The following is a 23,752-nucleotide window of genomic DNA, read 5'->3' on the forward strand; positions in this document are numbered from 1 at the left end:
CCAGCTACACATCAGAGGTTCCCATGACCCCCTTCTCGAATTCAGTCATTTGCTAGAATAGCTCACAGAACTCAGGGAAACACTTACTTACATTTACTGGTTTATTATATAATAAAGGACATGATAAAGGATACAGATGAACAGCCAGGTGAAGAAATACCTGGGGCGAGGTCCGGAAGGGTTCAGGGCACAACAGCTTCTGTCCCTGTGGCATTGGGGTGCCCAGTCTTCCAGCATGGATGTGTTCACCAACCTGGAAGCTCCTGGAACTCCATGCTATTGGGATTTTATGGAGGCTTCCTCACATAGGCATGATCAATTATTAACTCCATTTCTAGCCCTTTCCCTTCTCTGGAGGATGGGGGCCTGGGGCTGAAAATTCCAAGCTTGAAATCATAGCTTGGTCTTTCTGGTGACCAGGAGCCCACCCAGAGTCGCCTCATGAGGACAAAAGGTGCTGCTAGTGCTCTTATCACATAGGAAATTATGTGGGTTTTAGGGGCTCTGTGCCAGGAATCAGGGGCAGAGACCAATATATATTTTTTCTGTTATTTCAAAGCAGGCATCATCCTTTTGGTGGGGAGGGATACCAGCTCAGAGTAGATTGGGTTATAAAGAAATGACAGGGCTTCCCTGTTGGCGCAATGGTTGAGAATCTGCCTGCCAATGCAGGGGACATGGGTTTGAGCCCTGGTCCGGGAAGATCCCACATGCCGCGGAGCAACTGGGCCCGTGAGCCACAATTACTGAGCCTGCGCATCTGGAGCCTGTGCTCCGCAACAAGAGAGGCCGCGATAGTGAGAGGCCCGCGCACCGCGATGAAGAGTGGCCCCCGCTCGCCGCAACTAGAGAAAGCCCTCGCACAGAAACGAAGACCCAACACAACCAAAAATAAATAAATAAATAAAACTTTAAAAAAAGAAAAAAAAAGAAATGACAGACAATCAGAGTTTATTTCTCACTCATGCTGCCTGCCCACCGCAGGTAGACTGGGGCTCTTCTCCACATTATCAACACCCTCATGCTAGGTCCCAGGGACACAGAGAAGCCACGTGGGTGGCCCGGCAGAGACAAGAGAGTGGCTAAGCATGAACTGTCTCATCAAATGGTCAAGTCTGACCCTCGAAGGGGTGAGAGAGTGCAGTCCTCTGGGAGCAGAGAGAGCTAGGATATTTGTGAACATTCTAAAGTCAGCCACAAGGTGGGTGTGACATCATAAAAGAGTGTGGTGTGGGAGAACTGCCTAACCCAGTGGTTCTCAATGGGGGAGAGCGGGTGTGGATCTTGTCCCCTAGGGGACATTCGACAACGTCTGGAAACATTTTTGGTTGTCATAACTTGATAGGGGGAAGGTTACTGGCATCTAGTGGGTAGAGGTCAAGGATGCTGCTAAACATCTTACAATGCAGAGGACAGTGTCGTCCCCCACCCCAAGAAAAATTATCCAGCCCCAAATGTCAATGGTGCCAAGGTTGAAACCCCTGGCTAAAGGAATGCTATTTAAATGGAAAGATTTCAGGCATTAGACAGAGGCGATCTCTCAGCGAGGGTAGGCAAGAACGAGAATGGTACAGTTTTTCTCAGTCAATTTATCACAAGGCACTTATTAGGCCTTGACTGTGTACAGAACTCTGTGGGAAAGGCTGACAAGGTAAGAGACGGGTTCCTGTCGTCATCTTAAGGGAGAAAGTTGATGGTGAATGTGTCCTCTTGTTCCCACTGCTCTGAGGGCCATCTCAGCTTAATGTCAAGGGTGTCTGCTTATGGATCTGTTTCTCAGCTCTCTTTTCTGTCCCGCAGTCAATCTGTTGATCCCTGTGCCAGCACCGCCCTATGTCAGGGACCGTAGCCCCACAATATTACTGGCTGTTCAGAAGGCAAGTCCTTCCTCTTTGTCCTTCTTTAGGTCCTTTGCACATACAGGTACATTTTAGAATCTGCCGGTCAAGTTCCAGGATTGAAAAAAAGGGTCCCTGTTGGGATTCTGACTGGAATTTCATTGAATTTGTCGATCAACTTGGGGGTTAATGACATCTTTATGCTGTTGAGTCTTCCCACCTAAGAACCTGGGTTTTGTCTCCATTTTTAAGAACTTTCTTAAGTCTTCCATAAAGTTTTATAATTTATTGCATCCACAGTTCGCACAGTTTTTGTTAGATTTATTTTCTGTTATTGTCTCTATTCAGAGATGTGGCCAGACCCCACTCTCCAGTTCACAACTGAAGGAACTGTAAAAGAGGACAGATTTATTCTTCCATTAGAGACAGAGGGCTTGGGGTGCGCTGCTGGGGGCAGATGCCATTTGCACTGAAAGTCAGCCGACCAACCACACTGTAGAAGAAATTCTATGGGAACCACGGTAATCATATTTCTACTTTCAATGCAACACTAGACTTTAGAAATCTGGAAGGTACTGGGTGGGGGACAGAGGCAGAAAGGAGACTGAGAGACAATGAGAAAACTACACTGGCTTCATAATATTACTTTGGATTTAGTCCAGTTCACTTTATTTTGTTGACTTAATAAATTAAGATTTATTCTCCCTTAGGGAGACACATGGTCTTGTAGGAACACAGTTTTTGAGCCCATGACATAGGCCAATGATGCTTTGGACAACATTTTATGTGTTTTACAGTTTTATCTGAATATTATATTCATAAAATGCATGGATCAAGGTATCACCCGTTCAGACTCTTCATAAGTGGGTAGGACATCTGAGTATCCTGTTGGCTTTGGGGTGATTAGCCATGGAACAAACAGGCTGGAAGCGGTCCCCTCTCTACAAATGTGTTTCTCTCATTATTACTGTGGAGGCTGAAGGTACCTCAGGCTCTAATTTGCTTCTTTCTCAGCATTCCCCACACCTATCCTCGGGGCCCTTCCCAGGTAGCAGGTAGGGATTTCACTGTCATTAGAAGTCATTAAAGTGCCGTCCACCCCGTGTAAGGGTGTCGAGGACCCAACTAGCCCTGTAGTTCTGGGGGTAGTTCTTGCTCTTTCTATCCGTTTACCCTCCACCTACAGTTTCTCTGGATATACTCTTAACCTTCTTAGTTATTTCTGCCCGCTCCTTTTGGCTTCTGGTTCTCTTCACCCTTGTAAATCTTATCTGAACTGCTTTCTCTTTTTAGGAATTCTTCACAATTTCTGGTTCCTGGATGGCACCTTTCTTCTTTTCCAGTACTTTAAGAAATGTTTCCATCATTTCAGTGGAGCAGTGGGGAGGTAGACAAGTTTGCTTGAACAGCCGTCTTCAGATAGTCTTTAAGGGTGTTTTTTAAAGTTCCTAGAGAAAAAGTGGGTTTCGTTTTATTACATTGTGTTCAGAGAATGTCCCTTGTATTCTTCTACATTTTGCCAGGAGTGGTGCTGGTGGTGGTGGAATTTATCAAGATTGTATTTATGGCCTATTATGGGTATTATACAGAAGGTTGGGCAGATTTTTCACTTTCTTTAATGAGCAATTCTTGGAGTTTCATCTTAGAGACGAAAGTGATTGATAACAGCCAATCTGTGAGGTGTGGGAGGGGAGTCTACAAATGAACCTTTAAATTAACTTAACCTGATTATTCTAAGGCCCACTCCTGCTGTTTCTCCCTTTTGATTCTAAGTTTGGAGTTTTTCAGAGGCTTGGTTACAAAGCACAGCTCTTGCCTCTGGTGATTTGAGTTGCGATATCACCTCCTCAGATTTCTCTACAAGTCTGATCCCACCTTCTTTCTATCTCCCAGGAGTGCCTCAGTATTTCTGGTGCCCACAAGCACCGTTTCCTGTTTTCCTGGACTGTTAAGAATTTATCCTTAAAAACACTTTTCCTCTCAAATCAATGGGATGTTGGATGGGATGTGAGGTGGGCATATGAGCTGTGTCTGTCACCTTGCTCCAATTGTCTCTTTTTAGGTGTGTTGTGTCACTATATGAATGTAATTTTTCTCCATTTTATTTTCTAAATGGTTATTATTATTATTATTATTGTTATTATTATTATTATTACCTATAACAAGAAACATTTGATTTGCTCAGGATCCTGTGGGTCAGCTATTTGGGCTGGGCCAGGTGGTTTTTCTGCTGGTCTTGCCTGGGATCACTGATATAACTACAGTCAGCTGGCAGGTGGGTTGAGGCCTCAGCTAGGATGAGTCCTTGCTTCTTGTGGTCTTATCCTCCAACAGGCCAGCCTGGGCTTCTTCACGTAGCAGGCTTAGGTCCTCTGAGACCTGCTGCTTCCCCAGGCTCTGCTCTGCAGGTTCCCTTGCACCAAGTTTGGTGCAGGACTCAATCTGTTTTATTCTCCAAAAAAAAATTCATTTCACAAGGCAATGGTTACAGGATACTTTATTGAAGATTTCATAGGGAAGACTGGTAGAAGTGAAGGAAGTATATATTTTACAAAGCTAAGCAGTTCACTGCAAAAAATCACCTGAACTTCCTTTTTGTCCAAAAATATCACCCTTAGTTATTCTACAGCTGGGTTCTTCTATTGCTTTCCTCTATCCCCAATCCTCAAAATGTCCATTTTCTTATTGGGACAATTTTACTCTCTCCAGACCTGGGTCCTCCACACTCAACACTTAACACTGTCTTAAATGCTCTTGTTTTAGCTCAGGTTCCCAAGGAAACAGCCTTTGGGCCATATAGGACATCTCCAGACAGACTATACATAGAAACCCTGCTTGGAACAGTGCGTGAGAGGGAGGAAGAAAGGAGAATTTAACTGCCTGGCTCACTCCCAGTTTCTTTTCTTATAGATCAAAATGTACTCCATAGCCATTAACTCCCCCACACTTGCATCATCTGGCCACTTGGGCAGCTGTTTGGGAAGCCAGATCTCACACTTTGAGGTGTAGTGTTTCATACAATCCAAAAGTGGTGGGAGGAGCCAAAAGTGGTGGGAGGGGCCAGAAAGTCCAGGCGTGCTGCTCATTTGCTTGGCTTTACAATGGCATTTAAGGGTGAGAGCTAAATACTCCCAGGCAAGTCCTAAATTCACCTGGCAGTTGGAGTAGCCATCTGTGCTAGCTAATTGCCTGTATCCGAAGGAAAGATTAAAACTCCTGTCTCTGAGACTAGCAGGTGCTTACAGCCTGGAGCCAGGCGCCTAGGCTAAACTCTCAGGTGACAGGGAGTCAGGGCGCTTATCTCCCTCAACATCCACATTTCAAAGAGATGGCTCCAAGGCTTTTAAGAAAGACATTCCTGGCTTATGGGCTGGCAAGAGGCTTATTTAGCTTTTAAAAATATGTACATACATATCAAAGGGGAAGAGGAAGTATTCACAAATACTAGGTTTCTCAAGGAAATGCTTGATGAAAAATGAAGGGGAAGTGTCTTTCCCTTTTGACAACAGGGAAAATTCAATTTTGTGTTTATTTACCCTAACAATTTTCCCCTTTGGTTATTCTTTTATAGTTACACTAGTATTCTTTAATTATCTCCATTGCCATTTCTGCCTTTCTCTGGATAGTTTACAGTGCCTAAATATCCAGTAAGTCCACAGCAAGACACAAAGTAAAGCAATCATCAGAAATACAATAGAATGAATTTTAAAGTTTAAGATAATACTCATCTTGGGAGAAAAAAAACCTTAAATATGTCATACAAATGATGAATGGTTAATGCAGATTCTTTATTGAGCAAATGTGCAAAAATTCTCCTTCATCGTACATTAATTGTACTGCTGTGCTGTCTTTAATGCTTGTGCTTTCTCTGTCTTAAACCTTCCGAGACTCTGCGTGCCTGAGACTGTTTTTATTCCGCCTAATATAAAAGTTCCTTTCTTTCAACTCTTTGGAGTTACTACACCACTGTCTCCTTGCCTCCACAGTGGTGTCTGAGAGATCTGATGTCAGTCTAATTATTCTTCCTTTGTAAGTAAGCTACTCTTTCTCTCTGAAAGTTTTAAAAACAATTTTTGCTTATCTTTCATAATTTTACATTTCACTGTGTCTAGGGGTATGTAGAGGGGGGATAGGGGTGGGGCTGTTATTTGTTAGAATTGCCTAGCCCAGTGGGTGGAGGGAGTGCTAGGGAAGGCATGGTTAGTTACCAGTAAGCCTGACTGCACTTATTCTATGAGCTTTCCAACCCCACTATGCCTTGATGTAACCATGCCACTTTGGACTGGCACTGGACCAGCCCAGCCACTTTTCTGCTCTGTGGTGTTTAAAGGACAGGTAATGAGCCTTCTAGAAAATATGAGGAGAAAAAGGGATGCAATTAGAAAACTCCATCTCAGCTTATCCTCCATCTGTGGCCTCTGGCCTTTTCCCACAAACCATCAAGAGTTTTGCTGCTGGGAGCTGTTCTGAAATCCAACCACCTTCTCACCTCTTCAAGGTCACACAGCTGGTAAGTTGCGTGCGAAGCCAGAATTTGAACCCATAAGTTCTGGCTTCAGAGTTTGCACTCTAAAAGGCTAATGCTCTTAATTATTCTATAATTCAACCATTAATTAGCATCTCTATCCATCCCTTAAACAACACAAGAACTTCTCTTTTCTTTCTTGTCCCTCCCCTCATCTTCCATGCTTATATTACCTGAAATTGTAGTTCAAGATTGTAATTTTTTACTTTTCTTATTTTTATTTTTTTTTATTTGTTATTTTTTGGCTTCGTTGGGTCTTCATTGCTGCATGCGGGCTTTCTCTAGTTGCGGCGAGCGGGGGCTACTCTTCGTTGCCGTGCACGGGCTTCTCAATGTGGTGGCTTCTCTTGTTGCAGAGCATGGACTCTAGGCGTGTGGGCTTCAGTAGTTGTGGCACACGGGCTTAGTTACTCCGAGGCATGTGGGATCTTCCTGGACCAGGGATCAAACCCGTGTCCTCTGCACTGGCAGGTGGATTCTTAACCACTGCGCCACCAGGGAAGTCCCAAGATAGTAATTTTTAAAATTTACAATCAAACTTATTTAGATTTTTCAATAAATTTTATTGTTTTCCACATCAGCATTGCTTTACTGGAACCCCCTCCTCCCTCCTAAATCCATTTTTTTTCTTCTTGCTGGATCACATACCTTAATCATACTTTCAGAAAGGGTATGTGTATGATGAACTTTCTGAAATATTTTTGCTCTCGTCTGGAGTATTTTGGCTGAATCTAGAAATCTAGGTTCAAAGTTATTTCTCATCAGCTCTTTGAAGAACTTTTCCATTATATTCTCTCCCTTTTCTCCCTGGAAACTTTCAGGATTTTCCCTTTATCTTCTGGGTTTTTATCTTTAACCTAAAATTTTTATTTCGTGTGTGTATGTGTATGTGTGTGTGTGTTTGAGTCATGGTCAGAATTTAGTGTCTCTTTTCAGTTTGAAGATTCATTTCTCTCTTCAGCTTAGAAAATTCTAGAACATTATTTCTTCATGTATTGCCTTCTCTCCAGTCTTTCTATTCTCTATGTCTGGAACTCCTATTAGATGAATGTTGAAACTTCTGGCATCTATTCTCCATTTCCCTTATTTTTTTTTCCTTTTATACATTCTACTTCTTAATCCATTTGTGCTATACTGTGAAGTAATGCCATTACCCGAACACATTTTTTTCATTGGTTTGCTCCAATTTCTCTTACTGATTTGTAAAAGCTTTGTTATATATTAACGATAGTTGCTTTTAATTTGTTGCATATTGTAGGAGAATAGAATATGCCACCCTAAAATATGCCTCTCTGGCATAAAGATTACTTTAAGCTGATTATTTTGAGAAACAGCGGACACTGGAGAAGTTTTAGAAGGAGAGAAGTTACTCTTTTGTAAGGGAAATTTACATTTATAAAGGAAATCTCCATTTGTAAGACTGTCACCTTCTCTGTGCTAGGAAGAGAAGGATGACTGTAAATCACAAGAAACTCTTATCCATGAAGAAAGCACTGACTTAAATCTGCATAACAAATCTTATCCTTGTTTACCATACTTGCCCTGGTCATTTTCCCATACCTTGCCTCTCAACCGGAAGCCCCAAACCCCTTTTTCCTTTGTTTTAAGCCAAGTTGCTATGTGAATCCAAGCTCTAGCCATCGCTTTGAGTTACTCATCCCTGAGTCTCTCCCATCTGTATACGATTTACACATATTAATAAACTTCCACTTGTTTTTCTCTTATTAATGTCTTTTGTTACAGAGCCCCAACTAAGAACCTAGAATGGTAGAAGGAAAAGATCTTTTTCCTCCCCTACAACGTTTCAACATTTTCCTGCAGATTTGCTTTTCAAATGGTTGTCTATGGTGTCTTTTGACTTAGGTAACACTTTAATTTTTACATCTTAAATATGTCAGATTTGTTGCTCTTACCCTTGGTGTAATGACAAGAAATGCCATGCCACCTCAAGATTTATCATAATATTTTCCTAAATTTTCTTCTAGTTCTTTATGACTTCAAATTTTCACATTTAAATCTCTAATTTTTCTTGAATTTATTATTTTATGTGGTAAAGGTAAGAATTTAATCTTTATTTTTTCCAAATGGATGGACACTTGTCAAACTATCATTTACTATACAATCTGTCTTTTGCCCACTGTTTGGAAATGCATGTTAGAGTTTTGTATATAGGTCAGCTTACTTTATCATCTTTCTATTTTGTTTCACTAATTGTTTCTCTGTGTATTAGTTTTCTCTTGCTGTTATAACAAATCACCACATACTTAGTGGCTTAAAACAACACAAATTTATTATCTTATACCTCTGTAGGTCAGAAATTCAAAATGAGTCTCACAGGGCTAAAATCAAGGTGTTCCCAGGGCTGTGTTCCTTTCTGGAGGCTCCAGAAAAGAAACCATTTTCTGGCTTTTTCCAGCTTCTAGAGGCTGCTCACATTCCTTGACTCATGGCTCCCTTTCCACCATCCATGAAGCCAACACATAACATCTCTCTGACCCTGCTTCTGTCATCACATCTCTTTCTCTGACTCCTGCTTCCATCTTCCACTTATAAAGTCCCTTGTGATTACCTTAGACCCACCCAGATAATCCAGGATAATCTATTTTAAAAGTTTAGCAACCTTAATTCCACCTGCAATTTTAATTCCCCTTTACATATAACAACATATTCACAGGTTCTGGGGATAAGGCTATGGACACCTCTGTAGGAAGAGGTACTATTCCAGGCCCCTTACTGATTTTTAAGTACATCTCAGCATTTGTTAAGGCAAGAATACCCTACTATTCTTTTGCAAGTAAATCTTAGTTATAAAATAAATAAATCCTGGTGATGTAATGTACAGCATGGTGACTATAGTTAATAATACTATATTGTATATTTGAAAGTTGCTAAGAGAATTGATCTTTTTTTTTTAAATAAATTTTATTTATTTATTTATTTTTGGCTGCGTTGGGTCTTCATTGTTGTGCGTGGGGCTTAAGAGAACTGATCTTAAAAGTTCTCATCACAAGAAAAAAAATGTGTAACTATGTGTGGTAATGGATGTTGACTTATTGTGGTGATCATTTCACAGTACATACCAACATTGAATCATTATGTTGTACACCTGAAACTAATATAATGTTATATGTCAATTATATCACAATTAAAAAAAATTCAGGCTTGTACATCTGAGTATTTCCTCAAAAGAATAAATAAAAATGTTTCATAATTGTCTAAACTTCAAATAATTCATAAAAACTAAAAATAATTCTTGGCTGTTCCCATATATTTATTCTTCTGCCACTTGGTTTTCCACTGGCAAACTTTAGAATCAATATGGCATAATCCAAAAAAACCCAGTCATAGTCCAAAGAAAATCCCACCTGGATTTTGTTTAGAAATTGCATTAAGTAGAAAATTGCAGTACATAGAAATTGTATAAAATAGATATCAGAAATGACACCTGGGGACTTCCCTGGTGGTGCAGTCGTTAAGAATCTGCCTGCCAATGCTGGGGACACGGGTTCGAGCCCTAGTCCAGGAGGATCCCACATGCAGTGGAGCAACTAAGCTCGTATGCCACAACTACTGAGCCTGAGCTCTAGAGCCCACGAGCCACAACTACTGAGCCCATGTGCCACAACTACTGAAGCCCGCGTGCCTAGAGCCCGTGCTCTGCAACAAGAGAAGCCACTGCAATGAGAAGCCCACACACCGCAACGAAGAGTAACCCCCGCTCACCACAACTAGAGAAAGCCCGCACAGCAACGAAGACCCAATGCAGCCAAAAATAAATAAATTAATTAATTAACTTTAAAAAAAAAGAAATGATATCTGTACAATATTGAATCTCCTCATCCAGGAATAGAATATTTCTGCAAATTTATTCCTATTTTATTTTCTATTCTTGAGTTCAGTTTTATAGTGTTGTTACTACAGTCATGCATATTTCTGATTCAGTTTATTCTTAGTGAGGTTTTTTTTTACCATTTTATTGTTGTTGTAAATGGAATATTTTCCCCCGTTATAATTTCTATCTGATTATTGCCAAGAGGTAGGAATACAAATTGATTTTTGGATATTTATTTTGTGTCCATGCCAACTTACTGAATTCTGTTTCTAATTCTAATACTTTTGTTGATTTTCTTGGACCTCCTAAGTAGATAATCTCATCATCTGAAAAAAATATTATATTTACCATCATTTCAAAATACTTAACCCCTCTTATTGCACTGGGCATCATGTCCAGATCAATATTGATGAATATTTATTAATAGTGGGAATAGTGGGCAATGAACACATGAGGACTGAGATTTAAAACATAATACCATTTACAATTGCTGCAAAGAAAATGAAATACTTAGGTATAAATCTAATAAAACATGTATAGAACTTGTATGCTGAAAACTACAAAACATTGAGGAAAAGAACCAGAGAAGACTCAACATAGTAAAGGTGTCATTTTCCACGCTTTGATATACAGACTTAATGCAATTCTTATCAAAATTCCAGCAATATTGTAGCTATAGACAAGATTATTCTAAAGTTTATATGGAAAGGCAAAGGAACTAGAATAACTAAAAACAATTTTGAAAAAGAATAAAGTGGAAGGAATCACTCTACCAAATTTCAAGGAATCAGAACTGTGATGTTGGGGAGAAAATAGACACATAGGTCAATGGAACAAAATGGAAAACCCAGAAATAGTTGCACACTGATTTTTTTACAAAATTACAAAAGTAATTCAGTGGAAGAAGGATTGTCTTCTTAAGAAATGGTGCTGGAGCAACTGGATATCCATAGGCTTCCCAAAAAGAACATTAACCTAAACCTCATACCTAATATAAAAATTAATTCAAATGGATCATAGATTTAAATGTAAAACATAAAAATTTAAAACTTAAGTATGATGAAGAGTTCTTAAACATGACACAAAAAGCACAACCCATTCAAAAAAAAAGATAAATTAGACTTCATCAAAATTTAAGTTTCACTCTGCAAGAGACCCTGTTGAGAGGATGATCTCTTTGGGTGGTGTTCAATATGAAGATTTACATTTTTAAGGCCAGGCACTGGAATTTCAAGTTAGCATTTATTATTAAAAAGCAAGCTTGTTGGGCTTCCCTTGTGGCGCAGTGGCTAAGAATCCACCTGCCAATGCAGGAGACATGGGTTCAAGCCCTGGTCCGGGATGATCCCACATGCTGCAGAGCAACTAAGCCCATGAACCACAACTGCTGAGCCTGCGCCCTAGAGCCCGCAAGCCACAACTACTGAGTCCCTGCACCTAGAGCCCATGGTCCACAACGAGAGAAGCCACCGCAATGAGAAGCCCACGCACCGCAACAAAGAGTAACCCCCGCTCGCCACAACGAGAGAAAGCCCGTGCGCAGCAACGAAGACCCAATGCAGTCAAAAAATAAATAAATTTTTAAAATAAATAAATTTTTTTTAAAAAAAGCAAGCTTGTTGTGCTTAACTTCAGTGGCAGTAAGGAAGGAACAGTGAAACAAGGAGTATACAGAAGTAATCAACTCTAGCCAACTGCCCCATTTCTAAATATGGAGAGGAGAAAAAAGATTCTATAACTGTAGTGGCTTATATATGCATAAAAATTATCTGAGAAGACAAATGAATGTCTCTTAAACACTTGAAAACTTCTTTCATAAAGAAACACATGTGAATTTGAACAGCAATACAATTTTCACCTATTGGGGGGCAAAATTCCATGTTTCATAAATTAGGATGTTGGCAAGGCTGTGGTATAATTGGCTGATGGGAGAGCAAAATGGCCACCCTGGCTCCTCCTTGGACCTGTTATGCTTGCTCCTACCTCAGGCCCTCTGCACTTGCTGCTGCCTCTGTCTGGAACTTTGTCTAAATAACCATGGGACTTGCTCCTTCTAGCCAATCGAGGACCCAGCTTCTTGTCCTTTCCTCAGTGAGGTCTCCCTGACTGCCCCCACCCCCCGCCACCGCCCCCGGCATCACTGTCATCACTCATTTTCCTCATAGTGCTTATCTTTATCAGGAATGATTATCTGTTTTCCTCTCTCCTACTAGATCAGAGATCAGCAATTTTTTCCTGAAAAGGGCCAGATAATAAATAGCTTGGGCTTTGTGAGCCCTATGGTCTCTGTTGCAACTCCTCAGTTCTGCTGCTGTAGCACTAAAGAACCATCAACAATGTGTAAATGAATGAGCGTGACTGTGTTTTAATAAAACTTTATTTGCAGACACTGAAATTTAATTTCATATTAATTTTCAAGGGTCACAAATTATTCTTTTTATTTTTTTTCAATCATTTAGAAATGTACAAACCATTCTTAGCTTGGGGGACATACAAGAAGGCAGTGGGCTGAATTTTGCCTGCAGGCAATAGTTTGCCCTTTCTTGTGTTAGAACATCAACTTCAGGGGTTATTGTCTTCTTGATACATTGCTATATCCCCAGCACCTAGAGCAGTGCCTGGCAGCCAGTAGGCTCTCAAGAGATATTTCCTGAGTGAGTAAGTGAACAGATCTATGAGTTGGGTAGCGAGCTACTTAACTGTGGAGATATGGGTGAACAGATGAGAGCTGGCAGTCCTACTCTTGGGGCCTCAATTTACCCCTGTGTGAACCTAGGAAAGGTCCCCCAAGAAGTCCTAGAAAGAGATAAAAAAACTGAAGCCAGAGTTGCAATTCAGCATCTTTATTCTTCCCCTTTAGCTCGAGGGTGATCCTGACAAACAGCTTCTGCCAGGAGGAGGCAGAAAAGACTGGGTTGGGCAGGGGCTCCCCAAGGACCTGGCCTCCCCCTCCTCCCGTGGGGCTGGAGTTGGGGTTAGGGCCATGATCCAAGCTCGGCATCCCCTGGGGAGGAAGGGAGAGGACCACTCTTCAGCCTCTGTAGCCCCCTACCTCCAACAGCCATGTTGATGGGAAACAGCCACGTTGATGGGAACCAGCCACCTCCACACTCCAGGCAGGAGGGACCCGGGAGAGCAGCCCCATCTTACTCCACGTGCACAGGCACATGCACACGGGGGCCCAGGTGGAGCAGGGCTTGGTCAGTGTCCAGATACATGGCTCTGGCCTGTGGCCCAGTTGGCAAACATGAAACCTAGACTGATCGCCATGAAGAGGACCCCCAGGATACCAAAACACAGAGCCTGTGGATGTGAGGGAGAAAAGATGGAGCTGGTTGGGTACCTACACCCAAGCTCCTCCAAAGGATGTTCCTCAAGCCCTCCACCCCCTCCAGAGAGTGCCCCGTTCATTCATGACCCTCCTTTCCTGCTCCCTCTCCTTCCTTAAAACCAGTGCCTTCCTGTGAATCCTCCTTCCATCTTCCTAGAACCCTTCAGGGAGTACTCTCCCACATCCTCCTTGAAAACGTTCCAACCCTCTTCTGAGAGTGCTCCTTCCATCTGTCTGAAGAATGTTTCCACTAAGCCAGCCCCCTTTTGAGTGCTTCCTGTCTTCTTAGACCCTTCTTGTGCTCTGTCTGCTCAGGCCCTTCCTATGACAATCTCCTTCATTCTTCCAGACCATCTGCCCCCCTCCCCACCAAGCCTCCTCTTGAAAATGTTCCTTCAACTTCTAGCCATCCTGGAGTGCTCCCTCCTCAGAATGCTCCCTCTTTCCCCAGCCCTCCCCTGGAATGCTCACCTGGATCTTGGGCCAGGAGTAGAGGGGCTCCACCTCAGAGGGTACAATGCGGAGGTAGAAGACGCTGGGAAGGATGAAAATGAGGCTGGGGGCTGAGGTGGACCCTGAAGGACAAGCAGGAGGGACAGAATCAATGTAAGTTTGGGGTACAAGGTCCATATTAGGTGGGGTCTGGGACTGGGGTTGGGGGTACTGACCGATAACCCCAAAGATATCCCGGATAGTTGGCACGCAGATGACGAGGACATTGACCAAGACAAGGAGGATCAGGGCTATGGCCACATGGCGTGGCCAGCTGAAGGCCTTGCTTGGGAAGAGCAGCTGCTGCAGAGCCCGGCGGATCTGTGACCAGAGTAGGGTAGGACACAGGTCAGGGCTCAAGCACTACCTCCCCTTTCATGTAGTCATCTGTCTTTAACACCGCCCTCAGTCTGAGATCCCTGATTTCCCCTCCATCTGACTGTCTCTCCACCCTGTCTGACCATCCTTCTATGTTTCCACCTTCTGAATGAGCATCCTGACTCCCTTCTGTCTGACAACCCATGACTCTTCCTTCTGTCTGATCATCCATCTATTCCTCCACTCACTGTCTGAAATCTTGTCCTCCTCCTCTATCCAACTATCTCTGCCTCCTCCTGTCTGACCACCCACTTGTGCTTTCACCCTGAGATCCCTGTCCCTCTCTCTCCATCTGACAACCTCCATATCTCCCCCCTCTGTCTAGTCATCCCACCTCTCCGTCTGAGAGCCTTGTCCCTCCTACACCTCACTACTCCTGCCTCCACCCTTTTTCGGGCCATCCCTATTTCTCCATCCTGAATGTCTATCTGTGCCTCTTCCCTGTCTGACCATTCCTGCCTCCCTCTTCTGTCTAGCCAGACATCTGTGCCTCCTCCTTCCAACTGACTGCCCCTGTTCTCCTGATTCTTTCTGCTCTGCCATCTATGTCCACCTTGTGTCTGACCATCTATTTTTGCCCTCTCTGTCCATTTGACAACTCTGCCTTCCCTGTCTGTCCGTCCCAACCTCCTCTATCCATCCATCCATCCACTCCCATCTCTACTGTCCATCCAAACATTCCTGTCTATGCCCCCTACCCATCCATCCATGTCCCTCCGCTCCATGGGCCCACCCTCGCCCCCAACGCACAGGGAACAGCACAACTGGCACAGTGAGAGTCACCGCAAGCAGCACGGCTAGGCGCACACAGAGGATGAGCAGATCCTGCTGGCTGTACATGTGCAGCATCTCCGCCTCCACGCTGCCTGGGACATGGAACATGGGATATGGGATGTGACTGGAGCACCAGGACCAGTGTCCCAGAAACATATATGTGTGTGTGTGCGCGTGCACACACACACACACACACAGACGGTGACAAAATCTCCATGTGTGATGCGTAAAGTCCCTTTTGAAACTGATAGGTCTGAGGGCATGGAGGGAAAGTGCTCAGGTTCCTTCCCAGCAGTCTGCTCAGTCCCCACCCCAGCTCTCTACCCAACCCTGGCCCCAGCCCCACTCACTGTAGAAGGTCAGGTAGCCAAAGGTCGCTGTGAGTGCATACATGCAGAACATGGCCCCAATGGACACGTTGGCCACGGCCTGCATTCTGCGCTTGGAGGGCCTGAGGTATAGAGGTCATAGAACTGTCATGCCCAGACCCCTGGACTTGGTCCAGGCCCCTCAAAACCAGCCCCCATCCTCCAGAGTCCCCTCCTCCCAGAGCTGATGTTCAGCTAGTACACACTGGGATGCCCATCTCTGCCTCCCTTGTACTAGCCACACCTCCCTTCTCTGTCCATCCATCTTACCCCATATGACCATCTTGGCCTATCTCTCCACCCATCTCTGCCTCTCTCTTCCATTAGACTGTCACAGCAAAAATCCCAATTAGTAAACAGTCACTGCCCTGCGTTCCCCAAGGCCTCCTGGCCGCCTCAAACCCCTCCCTTGGCACAATCTAGCCACAATCAAGCTACAGCACAAGGACTGTTGTAGGGCTTATCAGACATTATGACTATCACCCCACCTGCTGCCCCATCACGCATGCCCACTTGCCTGCCCACTCACCGGCAGAGTTCTGTGTAGATGGGCAGCACCTCAGGGTGGCAGACAAAAGCAAAAGCCATAATGGGCACTGTGTAGAACATCTGGGGGAGTGGCCCAAGTACAAGAGATTAGAGCCTGCAGGGTTCAATCCTCTCCTCCCCATCCCCCCAGCCCCACCACTGCCCTCCATATCAGACACATGGAAGCCCCCAGTGTTTGATACCTGGCTCCACTCTGAGCAGAGTGCACTGTGTGACAGAACCAGAGGACCTGAGTGCGGTGCAAGGCATAGACATATGCCTGCACACCAACCTGTGAGTCAGCTGTGAACATCTGGGCCTCACAGCTTGTGTTGAGGCTTGGGGGGCTCTTCCTCTCCACTGCTGTCTCATTGTGGCCTATAGCACAGCCAAGCTGGAACTTCTTATAGATGACCTGAGGGAGGGAGGGTGTGGAAGTGAGGTCATGGGGAAGGCTATGTCCCAATGCCCCAAACTCCCTCCACACTTTTTCATGTCCTTCTCCCTCAGACTCACCGAAATGAGGAAAAATAGCATACAGGTCAGAGAGAGACCACTGGTATACCCCAGGTAGCCTGCAAGGGGCAATATATGGAGCCTCAGAAATCAAGGGACCCCCCCAGAGCAAATATCAACCCCCCAGGCTGGCCTTCAAGGCCCCCTCACCCCAATTTTGCCACACTTTGCACAAACTTCTACTTCTACCTGGACCACCCCCCCACACACACACACACTTAGCAAACTCCTATTCATCTGTTAAAACCCCACACCAAACAAGCTCTCCTCTGGTATTCCATAGCCCTTGAAAGTGGAGATTCTTTGAATCTGGCTCCCCTTCTCTAATTCCACCATCCAATGACCAACGCAGGAAGCCTCTTACCCAAGTGTCTCATGAGGGCCAGTGGCAGGATGATTAACACACTGACAATGATGATGAGGAGGTTTCCCTTCAAGAACCAGTCCCTAAGGAGACAGGTAAACATAGTGACTAGCTGCCTATCAAAGAAAACTGTCAGGCAGACGTTCATAGAAGACAGCTGGACAGAGAGGTTTCTTCATGCAGTCAGGAGAGATGGGCTGACCCTTCAGCTGTGAGAAGTCATCCAGGTGGTTACAGAGACAAATGGCACAAAATGATTGACGGAAACAGCCAGACGGATTATCGGACTGTCAGTCACACACAGTCAGAGGGATATAGCTGGAAACACACACACAGCTGGACAAAACTGTGCCATCAGACCTCAGATGGACATACAAGCAGATGAGCAAACAATACCCCACATCAGCCAGACTCACATAGTCCAACACAAGGTACCAGACACAGAGAGAGTCATGACCCTGGTATGTCTGATAGGTAGAACACCAGTCTGATGATCTGGTAGGCAGGCAACAATGCAGAGTCAGACAAAAAGTCAGAAACACACATGTGTGGTTGTTTGAACAACTCAAGGTTTGTTGAGCACCTGAAAGTGGCTGGGCCGATTTGGCCACACAGTCAAAGATGGAAATAGAGACAGAATCAGCCAGCTGACCACTCAATTGGAACCAAGCTCAAAGAAAGAGCAGGATCTGTACAGAGGTTGGAGGGAGGTGCCCAGGCAAGATAGTCTGTTAATACAGAATTGGCTGAACAACTGCTCATTTATTCAAAAGAATTTTATTAAGTGCTTACTATGCTCCAGGTATTCACACATTCTCTTTCTACCTTAGACACACAGTTACACAGACCTAAACTAACAAAGCACCACTGGTCATATATACAGTGGGAGCTAATTATAATAGTTAGACACACCTAGTCACGTAGACTGTCAGCTACCTGGATGGTTTCAGGATCAAACCAAAGATCTAACAGGATACACAGAATCAGCTATCATATGCAAACAATTGAAAAGATTCAGCCAGCAGATGGATCCAGAATTAAACACACAGTCAGCTGGATACATACTCAGAACAACAGGCAAACATACATGGCTAGAACCATAATACAGAAGGCATATACAGTTGTAGTTGAGGATCACACACAAACAGCCAGAAAGAATTTGCCAGAACGATGGTCATCAAGTTAAACACAGAAAGTTAAACACAAATCACGTATACTTAGCTGGCACCACGGTACACTGCACACACACGTGCACATACTCTCTTGGAGTCAGTGACCATACACTTATAGCTAGACAGATTCAGTCAGCCTAATGGACCCAGAATCAAACAGAATCCACTGGACAGAGAAAGTCAGAGTAAGCAAATGTCAAACACACATGGTTGGAGGCACAGTATACAGGACACAGCTGTAGTCAGCTAGCATACAGATGGCCAGAGAACCTGCCAGTATAAGAGTCACAGAATCAAACCCACGGACAGAGTTTAGGTCAACTGGATAGGTACAGCCACACGGTCAACATCAGAGTACACTGCACACACAGAGTCAGCCAGAACGGTCACAGAAATCAACACATGGTCTTACTGGACTCCTACAGCCAGAGCAACAGTCACACATACTACTGGCATCACAACACACAGGAATCGCAGTCTGAACAAACTGGCCTGCCCAAATGTCTCAAAATGGAAGACCTGGGGGTCAGCTGGACACACAGTTGAAGCTAGTAGCCAGACCTCACGGGCAGAATCAGTGGTCTGTGGGCCAGAGCCAAGGGGTGTTGCACACTCACCCCTCAGGGTCCATGTCCAGGAAAGTGCCGATAACCAGGGGGAGTTCGGATTTGATGATGAACAGGTAACTGGACATGGCTGGTGCAGGTGGGGGGAGGTGTAAGCAGAAGGATCCCTCTCATCTCCCTCCCACCCCAGCCTGGGGAAGCCCACCTCAGCCCACCCTCTTCCCACAAGCTGACCCCCACCTCCCAGAGTCCTCACCCCCAACATTGTGCAGACAGATGACCGCGGCCACCACTACCTTCCCCACAGGCCCCAGCGCCCTCTGTCCCAGCTGTTCATAGGCTCGGATGCCTGGAGGGGAGGGGACCAGAAAGGAACAGGTTGTGGGTCGAGGAGGCCAGGCCAGGGGTGAGTTGGAGGCCAGAGAGTCTGGGAGCTGGGGAGCTGGGGCTTGGGCTAATTGGGCCTCATTGCTGGGAGCTGGAGGTGAGGACTAAGCAGTTGGGGTTGGAGTCTGGTAGGTGGATCTGTGACCAGGGAGAAGGTTGGGGGCCGGATGTGGGTAGTTGGGGTCTTGGGGCAGGATATGGACTGAGGCCATGGCAGGAGTGAAGTCTGAGAGCTGGGGGCTGAGGACCGGCAGTCTCAGGGTTGCGGGGCTGGCTTCCATGGATACGTGTGCTGGAGACTGAGGGGTGGGGGCTAGAAGTGTAGTGGAGTGGTCTGGGGTAGGGGGTCTGGTCTGATGGCCAGACTGAGGGCTGAGGGTTGCGGATTGGGAGCTGGGAATCTGGGAGCCCAGATGAGGTCTGAGGGCCAGGGTGCCCTCTGAGGTCTGGAGCCCAGAGAGCTGAGCGTGGTGTCTGGGGTCCTGGATCCAGGATCTGGGGTCCAAGGTCTAGGTTGAGCTCTGGGTCTCACCTACAACACCAGCACAGGTCAGCAGGAGATGGATGGAGTACGAAGACAGAAGAGCGATGCAGAGCAGCAGGGCCCTGTGGCAGATGGCACTGCTTGGACTTGGCCCCCAGGCCTCCCGCCTGCCCACCACACCCCTCCCCCACCCCAGACTGCCTAGGACTCACAAGAAGAAGAGGACCCCTGTGTGGGCCATGGCATAGGCCAGCCCCAGGATGCCGCTGCCCATGATGGCGTTGCTGAGGTTGAACACTGACATTCCAAACGATGTCTTCCCCTCGAACTGCGGGTAAGGGGCAAGGCCCGGGCACACATGGGGAGGGGGACCAGGGAAGGAGACCAGTGCCGGGGCCTGGGAAAGACTCGGGAAGAAGCGACTGGGGCAGAGGAGAAGCCCAGGAAGGGCCATCAGAGGAAGGAAAAGGATTTGAAGACGAGCAGAGCTGGGAAGGGAAAGGCTAGGTGAGATTTTAGAGGGGAGCAGCTGGAAGTGGAGAGGAACAGGGAAGGGTGGGGCAGCGACCAGAGGCAAAACAGCTGAAGGGAATAACCGGGAAGAGGGAGCAGTAGGGGAGGGGCTGAGCTGGGCAAGGTGCAGCTGGGACAGATCCTGTGGGGTCACTCACATCCATGAACTGGGCTGGCTTCCTCCCAGGAGAAGGACTATGGCTGGGCAGGAAGCCCTCGTGCTCCTGCCTGTAGCTAGAATAGGCAGGGAAATTGAGGCTGATGAGAAGGTAATTCTGATCCCTGACCTCAACCCCTTGGGTCCCCGACTCACTCCACAGCACCCCCAGGGAGGGCTCCGTTCATCTTTGGATCCTGCAGTTCCATCCTGTGGGCAGAGAAATGGGGTGGGGGGCTCAGAGATGGAGCAGGGGGACTTACAAAGTGGGGAGAACTAGATGAAGGGGGTCGGGGGGGGGGTCCGATAGCGACGGACAGATAGATACAGAAACAGAGACACAAAGATGAGGTGAGGGGAACAGGAACAGAGGGATTAGAGAGACGGAGATAAGTGGAGATAATTGGAGACAAGAGGGAGAGGCCGACAAAAAAAGAGATGAGAGAGAGAGAGAGAGAGGGACTCAGGGGAGAGACGCCAACAGTTACTCACTGAGACATGGAGAAAGAGGGCAGCAAGAGATAGAGGGGTAGAGACAGAGACAGAAAGAGAGAGATACCGACCCCTCAGCAGATGAGATGGCCATTTGGAGCTGGGATAGCCTCTCCTCCCAGACCCCAGACTCACTCTCTCTTGCTGTCTGTCTCTTCCCTTCCCCGGTCCCCCGCGCACCCCCCTCTTCCCTCCACCCTCACCGCGTGGTCATGCCTCTCACTCCTTACAGGGACACGTGTCCGCCTGACTGCCCCACCCCTCCTAACGCCCCCTACCCCCCTCCTCCCCGCCTGGGCCGCCAGCCTGAGCCCAGAGCTGATGCAACCTGTTGGAGGGGCTGAGGATGGGAGGCTGGCTCAGCGACCCCAGCCCCCCACCCCCTGGACGCGGCAAACTGCTCTCTGCCACAACTCTGAATATTCTCACTAGAGGCCAAAAGCAATTCCCCAAACTGAACCCCCCTCCAGGGATAGAAGTGACCCAGGGACCCTCATTTAATCCCCCTTCTAGGGACTAGAGAGGTATTTTCTGGGACCCTTGTCAAGTCTTAAACACTCCTATTCCAGTAGAAGTCACTTTAGAGACACTTCCAGACTTGAGATCCTTTCTGGGCTTGGGGTGTCTCAGGAACATGGCCAAGCCCTAATTTCCCCTCCTGAAGAGAAGCTGTCTCTGAGACAATCATCAAAAGCCCCCTCCCAGGGCCTGATGTGTTTCCTGGGGTGGGGTGTCTCTGCAATCCCCACGCAAGCCTGGAGCCTCCCTCTTCTGGATGGAGTGTCTCTGAAGAAGCCCCCAGCCCTGAACTCACTTCCTGGGAATGCCGTATCTCAGAAACCCCCATTCAAGGTCCCCATCATGACTAAAACTCCCTCCAGGAAACCCCCTACCCAAGCCCTGAATCCCCTTCCTGGGTCACGGAAGGTTCTCAAGGAGCCCCATCGTCAGCCATGAGCACCCTCTGGAGCCTCCCACCCACTCCTGAATTCATTTCCTGGGATCAGGGTACCAAAAGGATTCCCCCTCCCATTCAATTTTGCACTAGTGCTAAAAATGCCTCCAGGGAACCCCTGAGCCCTCTCCCAGGACCCCCATTCGTGCCTTGGGGACTCAGGAGCCCCCCTCGATGGCCAGCACCCCCTCCTCACCTCCCTGCTCCTCTCAGCTCCTGAAGCGGCAGCAACTCAGAACTAGGGCTCTGGGACCCCGCCGGGCGGCAGGGCTCCCGCTCAGCCAGACCCTGCCTTCGCCTGCCCTCTGACCAATCAACTCCGCCGGGCTTGCTCGGCGGCTAATCAGCACTGCCCGGGCCCCATCTGGCAGGCGGATTTTTTTTCCTGTAAAGTTTTAACTTTAATTCAGTTTCCCTCTTCTGGTTCTGGGCAGGGGGAAGTCGTGGGGGGGTGTGCCTCCCTTCATCTGAACCCACATGCAGGGAAACAGAGGTTTCGGGGGAGGTGAGGGAGATGGGCTGAAAGATCAAGGGAGTAGATCCACTCCTAGAGAGAGGGACAGACAGACAGAACTGACTCAGGGGTCAGACATACAGTGGGATGGGATGGATGGCAGGAGGAGAGACAGAGATAGGAAGAGAAACAATCCCAAATAGAGACAGGCAGGCAGAAGAAACAGCACAAGGACAGACAACAGGAGGGGACAGAAAGACAGGGTGTGAGGGAGTGGTAGACAGGCAGAGGGGCAGTCAGCGAAGAAAGAGACTCAGAAACGGTGGGCAAGGAGAGGCTCTCGCAAGCTCCTGGATGAATGCAGATGGACAGGTGGACACCGCCAGACACATCCCCAAACAGAGGTTAGGAACAGACACGCTGGCTCAAAGGGACAGAGCAAGTGGCTGAGGCAGAGAGACACACGGAGGGGCAGGTGGCAACAGGCAGAGAAAGTCAGATTCAGGCAGAGGAGCAGACAGACCTGGGGACAGCAGTGGGACAGGTGCAGGGAGAGGCACGGCCAGGCCACCAGAGGCTGACCTCAGACAGACAGCCCAGCCGAGAGAGGACCCTAGATCTTGGGGGGGTCCCCAGAGGGAGGCAGGGAGGGCACTTGTAGTTGGGCGGGGAGTGTGGATACACACTGTCTGCAAACTAGGCACACCCTGAAGTCCTGGACCCCAGCCTAGGCATTGGGTGGAGCCTGTCCACACCCTAACGGAGGAGCCCCACTGTCTGTCTGCCTGTCTCTCTTAAATAGGGGTCTGTCAGTTGACTCCATTCGGGCATGTGACAGGCATGTCTGCGTCTCCTGCAGGAAGTCAGGCGGGGTGGACATGGGGTCCAGGCCCAACTCGACTGGGCTGTTTGAGGCCCAGGTGGACAAGAGGCCTCTGTCCCGGCCCCTCCACCCACCTGCCCGCCCCCCCACAGGGAGCACAGAATTCCCGGAAAGGCCAGGGGCTGGCTGGGACTTCAAAGCTAGCCTGGAGGCTCCCACCCCACTCGCAGTGGGAGGAGGGTGGGATGGGGCGTTCACTTCCGCACAGCAGGAGAGAGACTCCCGCACACTCAGAGATCGCAGCCCCATCCAGGGGCTTAGAGATGGAGGCGGGCTCGCCATCACCCACAGAAGTACAAACTCGCATGCAGACTCCCAGCCACACACAGAGAATACAGGCTGACCAATACGAACACGCGCAGACGGCACACGGAGAGCCCAGGCCATGGGACAGCCACATATAGCCACACAGGGTGACTTAGTCTTATAAGTATCATCACCCACTGAGCCGCACACAGAGATCACAGACGGATGCAAGGATAGGCTCACACTGCTTTACAGCCACTACAGACTCACAGACATCATCACCCACGGACTCACAGCCACACCAAAGAGAACCAACAGGCAAATCACACACAGACTCACAGCCACACACAGAGCCAGAGCACACAGACAAATATGATTCCACAGAGCCGACAACATCATACACAGGCCCAGCATCTCCCACACACACGATTCCAGGTTCAGATGGCCCTGGAGGCCAACGTCCAGGTTCAGCCTCTATCATGATACCTCCGTGCATG

At 47.2% G+C, this 23,752-nt stretch overlaps 1 protein-coding gene across 4 annotated transcripts; it reads right to left on the reverse strand.

Annotated features, from left to right (window-relative positions):
• Nucleotides 1–13,017: 13,017 nt before the first annotated feature.
• On the reverse strand, nt 13,018–21,991 carry SLC38A5 (solute carrier family 38 member 5). 4 transcript variants are annotated; one of them, XM_057538974.1, is made up of 16 exons: nt 21,869–21,991; nt 20,382–20,435; nt 20,227–20,302; nt 19,768–19,952; nt 19,604–19,677; nt 18,941–19,033; nt 18,736–18,814; nt 16,947–17,029; nt 16,583–16,641; nt 16,359–16,481; nt 16,068–16,147; nt 15,521–15,621; nt 15,147–15,262; nt 14,195–14,339; nt 13,998–14,101; nt 13,018–13,498 (listed from the first exon to the last, which is right to left on the reverse strand). In XM_057538974.1, the coding sequence occupies exons 2-16, from the start codon at nt 20,432–20,434 to the stop codon at nt 13,397–13,399; spliced, it is 1,473 nt and encodes a 490-aa protein (XP_057394957.1). In that variant the 5' UTR covers nt 20,435; nt 21,869–21,991; the 3' UTR covers nt 13,018–13,396. The 4 variants fall into 4 exon arrangements, with proteins under 4 accessions (XP_057394957.1, XP_057394956.1, XP_057394959.1 ...); XM_057538973.1 differs by lacking the exon at nt 21,869–21,991 and adding an exon at nt 20,789–20,888; XM_057538976.1 differs by lacking the exon at nt 21,869–21,991 and adding an exon at nt 20,789–20,886 and having other exon boundaries at nt 19,768–19,883.
• Between the last annotated feature and the right edge of the window lie 1,761 nt (nt 21,992–23,752).

Source organism: Balaenoptera acutorostrata, chromosome X (genome assembly GCF_949987535.1).
Source record: "Balaenoptera acutorostrata chromosome X, mBalAcu1.1, whole genome shotgun sequence".
Classification (NCBI taxonomy): Eukaryota; Metazoa; Chordata; class Mammalia; order Artiodactyla; family Balaenopteridae; genus Balaenoptera; species Balaenoptera acutorostrata.